A 10,242-nucleotide genomic window follows, 5' to 3' on the forward strand; every position below is an offset into this window, starting at 1 on the left:
GTCATGCTGTTTTTTTGTTGTTGTGCCACAGTAAAGGTACAGTACACTCTAAGTAAAAGAGAGCTTAATAACGACATCTATCAAACACACCAGGTCACAGAGTCAACCTGCGCCTTCTCTCTCCAGTCGGCAGATGCGAGCGTCCATGGGCCGCAGCATGCTGAAGAGCTCCAGCGTGAGCGGAGAGATCTACACCCAGGAGCGCACAGACGGCAGCCAATCAGACACGGCGTTGGGCACGGTGGGCAGCGGCAGCAAGAAGAGACGCTCCAGCCTCAGCGCACGGGTGGTGGCCATCGTTGGCAACCGTCGCAGCCGCAGCACATCGCAGATCAGCGGCCCCGGTGAGTCGGCAGTTTCAGGGATTGGCTGGAATTTCATGTATTTAAAGCCCATTTGCCAATCTGTGATCTTTGGACCATGTTAGGTTTTTTGGAAGCAGACATGTTGATATTTAGAAAAGAGGTTGGAGATACCTAACATCCATAACATCCATCTGCTGTATGTCACGTTCCAAAAGCTTTCGCTAATCTGATTCCAGCCTCTGCTAACCTGCATTCATTTTTCCATTAAAGGTACAATATGTAAAGTTTAATTAAATGCATGATGTAATATGCAAGATCTGACTTCTTGAGGAATGTTAATGACCGAGGAAGTCTCTTATGCCTCAGAATGATATTTTAGTAATGCAAGAAGTCCCAACCTGATTGAAGAGGGTTAATGTGAGAAAGCCTGCTGGCTCTGTGGACGCACACTGCATTACTGTGCTAATCAGCTCACTGAGGTCCTTTCTGCACTTTTTCAGAGGTGTGCAGAGGATGGCAACATACCCAGTATATGGAAAACATCAACCGTAATAACCAGTTCAGACCAGCTGCACTTACATCCCTTGTCATGAAAATCTTTGAAAACATGACGCATGGTTAACTGGTGACAAACTAGATTCACTGCAGTTTGCTTGTCTAGTGGGCAAAGCTCTTCATTCTAGACAGCGCATATAAGAATCTTGAAAACCAAAATCTTATGTGGAAGTTTTATTTGCAGATTTTTCTTCGATGTTCAATGAGATGCAGTCCCAACGTTACCCGATCACATTTATTTTTGCTTTTAATTTTTGAGTTCAGCGGGCTTTTGGAAATGGCTGCATGCCCAATCCTATCATCTCAAACTCTGGCTCCCCACAAGGCTGAGTCTTTCTCCTCACCTTGGAAGAATCACATGGTTCATTATTCTCAAGCGAATTTATTTTATTGTCCTCAGGTCGACACTATCATGCTTCTCATGCATAATAGATGCATGTGAAGCAAACTCCTACTCAGATTACTTCATACATGCTTTCTTTGAGCTGCTAAATGCTAAATGTAAAGAGAAGTTTGTTCTTCTAAATACAAGTCCATGTGGGGGCAGTTGGGGTGTAAGATCTTAACGTTGAGCTGCTCACTGACAAACTGAATGCTGGACTGTGACTTCTATGTCATTATTTATTGGGCTCTTCCCAAAAGAGCTACACGGGCCCTCTCTCTTGTGGGCCTGCTGCCTGCAGGAGGGCCACAGGGCTTCAGTGCTGTGTGGATTCTCTCAGTGGGTGGAAACACCTCGGTGTCCTTCCAAAAGAGCTGGAGGGGGTGGCCAGGGAGGCAGAGGTCTGGGCATCCCCAAATGTTTTAGTTATATGACTTTGTACCTTTCCAGATTCTTTGTTTTTGCCTACAAAAGCACATGCAAAGTGCAAACCTTGATTACATTATCTAATTTAACCAAACCCAGGAGTCCAGGTGATTTCTCGTGTTGGTTTTCTCTAAAGAAAATGTGGTTAAAACAGCAGCTGCACCTTTAAACTACTGTGTGCAATCACTTCAACTTAGAGAATGTAGGTTTGAACCCTTAAGCCACAGCTAAGCTAATAACAACCACATCCATACAGAAAGATTCACTGCATTTTGTCCCGAGGTACAGACTGTACCCAAGCACCGCAAATTGAAAGTGTCCTTTTATTCTGTAAAAGACAAACCTCTGCTGCTGTCGCTGGCCCAGCGCTCGTCATAAAGACAAACAACCACAGGTTGGCTCGCGGTCACACAACAGAGTCTGGCTCGTCCGAGCCCAGCATCCACTTTCACCACCGGGGCATGTACGATGAAAGCCAAATGCTGTACTTCTCTTCTCTGTAGCGGGCATAAAAAGCTATTAGAGAATATTAGGCCTTCAGGGGGTCGCTCGCCCACTGCCACTGATGTAGAGAGGGGAGAGAGGAAGTAGAGATAAGACGAACATCAGCCTAATGTAAAAAAGTCTCTCTTGGTCATGATGGATGACAGCGAATGCAGGTAAGAGAGGCTCACTTGTATTTTCTAAACTATTTACTGTGAGATTTTAGACACAGGATAATGGGAGGCTCAGAAATGTTGTTTTCCACCATCATGAGTCAGAAGGCGGACGCGCCCCTGTCCGAGATGCCACACAGTGGGGGGTGTTTTGGCTGTTTTTCTGCCCAACAATTTCCTGTTTACTGCTGGTGACCAGATTCTACAGAACATGGGTGCAGCTTTGACCGTGGTTCAGAAAGCGAGATCAAACAGTCCTGAACTGGATCTGTGGGCTATCTTGTGATATTCAGCTTTGTCTAACATATGAATGGTTTACTGTTTGGGCCACTGAGTGAACTCTGTCCTCTGAAAATGCAGAAATATTATTCTAAGTTAGACCAAACTCCAAAACCACAACAGCAAAATCTTTGTGTGAATCCTGATACTCTGGGATTTTCCACTTTCTAAATGAATCACTTTGTGGGGTCATTTGAGTAATCACTCATGACAAGGACCACCAAGAATAATAATATCTTTATTTAAAAACAGTAGCACCTTTCAAGAACAAGTTACAGTTTTCTTTACAAAGGCAAGAGCAGTGCACGACTGCACATCTCCTCCAAGGCTTAAAATGTTCTTGTACACCATGCATGAACTGAGTCTCCGGATATTTGGATGTGATCTATACTTAAAAACATTAAAATAATGTCTCCAAACTTTTCTCATGTCATTTTGATGTGCATTTGTTGTGTATTTTTAAGGAGCGCTATAATTAAACCAATACCTAAAAAGCTCTTATTTGATCCATCTGTCTCCATCTGGCTAATTATAGGGCAATTTCTAACCTTTTTATTTCAAAGATTCTCCAAAGAGTAGTTGTCAAACAGCTGGATGATGATGTAGAGGGGCATTATGTATTTGAGGATTTAGAGTTCTTCATCAGCACTAAAACAGCTATAGCGAAGGTTACAATCGTCATTTTATGGCCGTTGACAGTGGACTCCTCTCTGTGCTTGTCCTCCTCGTACCCAGTACAGCATTCAATACCACTGATCCGAAATTACAAACTCGGACGCACCACTGGGGTAAAGGAAAGTCCTCTGTTTTTGTTTGAATCCTACATATCTCATAGATTTAGTTTTGTTGATTTAAATGAGGCGTGTTGCTGACTCAAAAAATTAGACACAGAGTTCCACAGAATTCAATGTTTGGACCATTATTTTTTACGTTATACATGTTTCCCCTCAATAATAGTATTACAAAGCACTGGATACATTTTCATTGGTATGCAGATGATATTAGTTATAGAAACAAATATGATCAATTGTCCCCATATGAGCAACATGTGGCAACAGCGGGAAGGAAGAACTCCCTTTTAACAGGAAGAGACCTCCAACAGATCCAAGCGCAGAGAGGGGCAGCCATCTGCAAATGCAAACCATGAGCGACATAAAACGTGCAGCGGTGCCATGAAAAAAAAAAAAAAATCCTCTGCTTTGTTCATGTTTTAATTGTGGGAGGGGAATGTATCACTTCTAATTGTAGTAAATATTTATGGCTTCAGCCTAACAACTTTCCTGTGGTATCAGTTTTAAAGAAAAGAGCCATTCCTTCACTGGAGTCTGTAATCAAAATATTGTCTGCTTGATGATTCTTCCTCTCGCTCCCGTTTACCTCCAGAGGGGAAGAGTAAGAAGGAGAAAGGAGCGTCCATCCAGAGGAGCACGGAGACCGGCATGGCCGTGGAGCTGACGAGGAACATGAGCCGGCAGCCCAGCAGAGAGTCCAACAACGGCAGCATGAACAGCTGCAACTCCGAGGGGAAGTCAGTAAACCCGTCCTTCTGCTACTCGTCATCTGCACTCTCTGTGTCACAAAGACGTCCTGAATGAAATGAGTTAGAGTGACAGTAATGACTGCATGTCAGCATGTTCTGAGGGAGACATCCAGTCCTGCCTGCGGGTATTTCTGTATGTGTTGGCCGACTGAGAGTAAACACAGTGTAATATAACGAGCACACAGTTTAAAAAATGAGTAAGCGTGGAGAGTGTGAGGCGACGATAAAACCAAAACTCAGACAGAGTCAAATTAAGACCGGGTGTTTTCTGTCACTTGGGCAATCACGTAGATTTTTTCTTGTTATAAATAATGAGTGCAAGTGAAATTCTCCTGGAGGCAGCAAAGTGAATCCACCAAATGTGCTGACTGAGTGGGGCCATCAACAAGACTGATGACATATTTGTATATAGGTTGGTGATTTTTAGAGTTAATAATTGGCTGTTTTGTGTTTTCTGTGGTAGCTTGATCTTTTCTGGAGTGAATCTAGGTGCCAGCAGTCAATTCAGTGACTTCCTGGATGGACTCGGACCAGCTCAGTTAGTGGGAAGACAAACACTGGCTACTCCTGCCATCGGTACAAAACCTCTTCTCTCTTCTTTTGAATTATTTGGGGTATTTTTTAAAGCTTTATTTGTGCATGCATGGATAGATCTTGTAAAGCTTTTTTGCTTTTAACAATGAATCAGAAAATGCCAGAAAAAGTCAGAGATCATTAGTATTGTAATGTTTTTGCTACTTTGTATTTTTGGTTTTTTTGAGTATTTCTAGCATGAATTTCTCTGAGATATTTTGGATATTTCTGGTATTTTATTTTAAATGTTGATTGTGCCATTCACCCTCTTCTCTTGGTCGTGAGGCAGCAATCTAAGCAGAGAATCTCAGTGTTCCATCTTCCCAGTTTCTCCTCCACTTGTTTAGGTGGGAAAACGTTCCCGAGTCAGCCAAGAAATGTAATCTTTCCAGCATGGCGTGGTTCGTGAACAAGACCCAGAGATAATTCAATTCCTCCACCTGGGCTAGTAACTCATTCCTGAACTGGAGTGGGGACGCCACCCTTTTCAAACTGGGAATCATAACCTCTGACTTTGAAGTGCTAATTCTCATCCCAGCCTTGAGAAATTCAGGGAAAATCTCATTCACCCCATGGGCTCTGCCACTAAGGAAGGGATGAACTACCTCAGTGATGCTGCCCCCAGTGACTGATGACTGTGTCCACTGCACAAGGTCTGTCGGTGGGACTGAGAAGATCCTTGATGTATTCCTCACACCACCAAACTATGTCCTGAGTTGAGGTCAGCAGAGTTGCATCCCTGCTATAAAAAGTGTTTGCAGGGAGCTGTCCACGCCACCCGAGTCACCTGACAATTTGCCAGACTTGCTTCAAGGTCGACTAAAAGTCCTGCTCGATGGCCTTGCTGAGCTCCTCCCATACCGGAGTTTTTGGGTACTGCAAGAGCTACAATCCACTTGGCCTGTTAGTACCTGTCAGCTGCCTCTGCTGTCCCACAAGCTCACCATGCTTGATAGAATTCCTCCCACAGCTTGATGGCTCCTTTAACCTCTGGTGTTCATCTGATTCAGGGATTACTGCTACAACAGGGTCCTCTTTCCACAGAATGCTGTTAGAGTTTTGCTCAAAGTGAGAGCTGAAGAGCTTGACACTCTGGCCTTTGCCAAGTTCACCCTCATTGTCCAACATCTTCCATTGCCACCTGATGCAACTCACCAACAGGTGGTGATCAGTTGACAGCTCGGCTCCTTTCTGTACCTGAGTGTCCAGAACATATGGCGATTGATCTGATGATATAAGTACAAAAATGAATCACTGACCTGCGACGCAGGGTGTCCTGGTGCCACGTGGACTTTTGGACACCCTCATGTTTAAACATCGTGTTCAATTTGGAAAAACTGCGGTGCAGCCAGTTCCTCCCATTCACACGCCTCTAGATCATTCTGTCATTACCTATGTGAGCATTAAAGTCCTCCAGTAGGATAATGCAACGATGTTCAGCACATGAGTGCAAGCGACAATCAGGACATAGGGAGGGAGAAAGACAGACTGTTTTTAATTTAAAGAAATAATTGTATTATTTAATTTTTTGTGTTATTTTATATGTATTGCATATAAAATTTCTTTTCATGTTCTTCAAACTGTTACTTTTATATTTTTATCCTTTCTTATGATTATTTTTACTTAATTTTGTTCTTTTTTATTGTTATTGTTGATGATGATTGATTTAATTGTGTGAGGCTCAGAGTGTTACCTATGCATTAAGTCTGTGGTCCTGTCAGTAGTAGATGTTGGTGTTGATCTCTTTGTTTTCTTATTTTTTGTGCTGTGTTATTTAGGTGATATCCAGATTGGTATGATGGAGAAAAAGGGTCAGCTGGAGGTGGAGGTGATCAGAGCACGAGGACTTGTACAGAAGCCAGGATCCAAATCTCTCCCTGGTAAGAGCCCAACCTGACTGAAGCCACCACAGACCAACTAATCCCTGCAGCACTTGCAAGCCATCACTCACACACATGTTATTATAATCCAGTATATACACTCAGCTCAAGCTCACCTGTTCTTTGCGTTTGTAAAAAGCTACAACCAGCCGTGAGAGCCGATAGTGTTCCCACTAATGGCTTTTTGTATTGCTCTGTTTCTGCCATCAGCTCCATATGTCAAAGTCTATCTGCTGAATAATGGAGCGTACGTAGCCAAAAAGAAAACCAAGATTGCACGGAAAACACTTGACCCACTGTACCAGCAAGCACTGCTATTTGAGGAGAGCCCGCAGGGGAAAGTGTTACAGGTGAGCAGGAGATTTATTTCCCTTCATTACAAAGTTAAATGCTTCCCCCCCTCCTTCTTCATGCTGACGGAAATCGAGCAGAGCAACATGACAATGTGAAATTATTTTTTCCTTCAGGTGATTGTATGGGGAGACTATGGCCGCATGGACCATAAAAGCTTCATGGGAGTTGCACAAATCTTATTGGAGGAGCTGGACTTATCAAGCACAGTCATCGGTTGGTACAAGCTGTTCCCACCATCCTCTCTGGTGGATCCGACACTTGCCTCCCTGACTCGACGAGCTTCTCAGTCGTCTCTCGACAGCTCGTCCGGGCCGCCCGGGGTCCGATCTTAGTGGACCAACAGCTCTCCACCACTCGCCGAGAAAAACTAAAACTAAAACTCGGAGAGAAATAAAAATACAAACGGCAGAAATGTAGAACAACAACAATCAGAAACACGAGAAAGCTTTGTTGAAATCTGACAATCACTCCTGCCGCGGTTAATTTTGTCTGTCGTAGGGAGCGTCGCATTTCAGTGTTTCATGTCCATTCGAGGAAAAGTCTCTGTGTTTTCTCTGTGTGTGCTGAAGAAGCCGTGCAGCAGCTGTCCAGATAGTACCAGAGAATCCAAACGAAGCAGGGTGGCTTTTAAACGAATCAACAATAGCAAAGAAATGTATGTAAAGCATCAGAATGTATGGACTCGAGACAAGAGGTAATCACCCTCCGCTCCTGCAGGCGGCACTGCCCTCCCTGCAGTGGCCTCCTCCAGAACCCCAACAGACTGCTAGCATTCCCGTCCCCGCCATGCGTGGGGACAGGGTACTCAGTCTGGAAGCACAGGGCCTTCTTCTGGTGCCTAGACCTCGGAGCCGCATTACTGGTTCCCCCCCCCCCCCACTCTGTGGAAAGATCCTCTTTTCAATATGTTTACCATGGCTGCTCTGAAGCCGCACCGTTTCAGCGTGTTTGCTTTGTTGTTCATTTCTTTCCCTTCGTTACTACTGGCACAAGATGTTTTTAAAAGTGCTCATGATAATGTTGTCAGTCTGGTGTGTGCATGGAGAGTAAAAATAAAATACAAGAGATTTTAAAAAAAAGCTATTAAATGTCTGCAAGTGTTATGCAGGAAGAGGGCGGGGAACAGGTTAGATTTTTACATGTGAGATTAGCGTTGTTTTGCTGGCAAGCGTGCGGGCCAGTCGTCTTTGTATAGGTGTATATTAGGCCTCCCAGGAGGTTGACCAATAAGTAAAATTTATGTCACTTTGAAATATCACAAGGGTACAATGTCAATGTAAAAAAAGAAAACGTAAATCTTTGTTCACCTATGTGAGAGCGAGACAGGAGCCTCTAATTTTTCACATTTTTTGGGAGGCACGTTCCCTCCCTCCCGGCATGTTGAAGGTTTTTATCCAATCTTTAGTTCAACATTTTTTTCTTTTTAAATTTAAACACAAGCACAAGAGCTTGATTTTTTTACAACAAAAAGTTTAACGTTTTGAAGAAAAAAAAATAATACATAGCTAAAAAAATCAAAAACAAAAAAAGGACAAAAAGCAGCAATCCTCCCGTCACCGGTTCTCTTCATCGTTTCGTCTCGACGTTCGGAGGCAAACAGAACAACAAATATTGTCACAGTTTTTTCCTCGTGCATCTCGGTGAATGTGGGCCAATCAGACCGATCCGTCGGGACGCCAACGCTCATCCTCCGTCCGGCCTGAAGGCTCCTCCCACCCGGAGGGGGGAGGGGCAGCATGACTTTGGAACCTGTTCCAAGCTGCATGCACATTTTTGTAAACAAACAAACAAAAAAAATCTAGATACGCGTGTTAGTTCCACATACTGTAGGGCCGCTTGTATGTTGCATGCAGTTGTACAGTTTGCTCGTACTTGAATATTAAAGAGATAAAACCAAGAAACTGAAGCCATTCCCATTACGCAAAGACATCTAAATCCACTGCAGTCCAGTCCACGTCCTTCAGTCCGGTGCTGAATGTCTCTCAAACCGATTCCCAAGATTACATTGATGTCTCTGGAAGATGTACTGTACTGTACTGAGCAGACCTCGCAGCCCCTCTTACTGTTATTCCACATCATAGTATACCTCCGAGGGGCTGGGACGATGAATGAATAAATATGTACAAATCAGATCTATGAAAATATGAATTATGTTTCAACATAATGATTTCAGACGACACGGAGAATAATCTCAGACGCACAGAAAGTCGCACCCTGTAAATACTCAGCAGCCATTCCCGGGGTTTTCATTTGGTTCACTGAGAAAAGGGGCCAAGTCTTATAATAAGGAGCGATTAGTACTTTAGGTGACGAGGGGACCGTGCTGTGGGACGGCGATGGCTCTAAAAGTCCTCGTCTGAACACTTCTCTGTGCTTCAAACTCGGCGTCTGTGCCCGGCCCGCCATGCTCAGTCCCGCATCACTCCAGATTTCTTTTCATTGTCCAGTGAAGCTGTTTTTTCCTTATTTATTTAGGGTTTTTTTCCCCTTGTCAGTATTAACAGGAGAAAAAATTGCTGATTGTTTACAACTTCTGTGTTCCACTGAAACAAGAAAATCAGAAAAAAGTAAAGCATTCACTGCAACATTTCTTGTTTGTATAACAGATGTGGCTCAAATGATGTGTATGTTTTATATATAAAAAAAATTTCATTTTTATGATTTACAAATAAAAAAGAATGTGTGGAAAAAATACCAATGTTTTCCTTGAGTCTTTCTCATGCTTTTATTTTTTTAATTTTCCGATTTGACATGATGTCAAAAGGCCAGGGTGGCTTGTTTGTGGGAAAGCTAATATTTATTCTCAGTCTGTGCATCTCTGAGCAGAGCAGCATTATTTTAGAGACAGGGCCATCACCGATCCCACCGCAGTAATTTTTTTACAGTTCATAAAAACATATTTTAAGTGTTTTCATCAGTTTTAGATACAATATAAAAGAACAGCATGTGCTTTTTTTCCCTTTTATTCAGGTGAGAAGGTGATGAGCTATCTGCTAACGCTAGCTAGTTTGGTTAGCAAAATGCTATGGGTCTATTGCTGGAGATACCCGCTAATTAGTGCTATGTACAGTAGCATGCACAACAAAATTATAGAATTTTATGTGCCAGGGTCATCGTACTAACTTGTCTGTGCAGATAACAGCATAGGAATTTAAACAGACTGTAGTAGTAGCTCTTACAGCAACCAACATGGCCTACAGGTCCAGTTCGGTGAGCTCAGTTAGCTGAGGTGAATCCTAGCAGACAGTTAGTGTCCTATCTGTTACTGAGACAAACACGTGACTAATATATA

General features: G+C 43.2%; 1 protein-coding gene across 9 annotated transcripts in view; it reads left to right on the top strand.

Moving 5' to 3' along the window:
- Positions 1-9,644, top strand: part of rims1b (regulating synaptic membrane exocytosis 1b) — an 87,097-nt gene extending 77,453 nt beyond the window's left edge. For all 9 annotated transcript variants that reach the window (XM_025908093.1, XM_025908094.1, XM_025908095.1 and 6 more), the window contains 6 exons: positions 127-344; positions 3,987-4,131; positions 4,607-4,719; positions 6,495-6,596; positions 6,807-6,946; positions 7,064-9,644. In XM_025908093.1, the coding sequence (XP_025763878.1) occupies positions 127-344; positions 3,987-4,131; positions 4,607-4,719; positions 6,495-6,596; positions 6,807-6,946; positions 7,064-7,282 (937 nt within the window). In that variant the 3' untranslated portion in view covers positions 7,283-9,644. The remainder of the gene's footprint in view (positions 1-126; positions 345-3,986; positions 4,132-4,606; positions 4,720-6,494; positions 6,597-6,806; positions 6,947-7,063) is intronic.
- The last annotated feature ends 598 nt before the right edge of the window (positions 9,645-10,242 follow it).

The sequence above is a fragment of the Oreochromis niloticus genome, linkage group LG6, assembly GCF_001858045.2.
Source record: "Oreochromis niloticus isolate F11D_XX linkage group LG6, O_niloticus_UMD_NMBU, whole genome shotgun sequence".
Taxonomy (NCBI): domain Eukaryota; kingdom Metazoa; phylum Chordata; class Actinopteri; order Cichliformes; family Cichlidae; genus Oreochromis; species Oreochromis niloticus.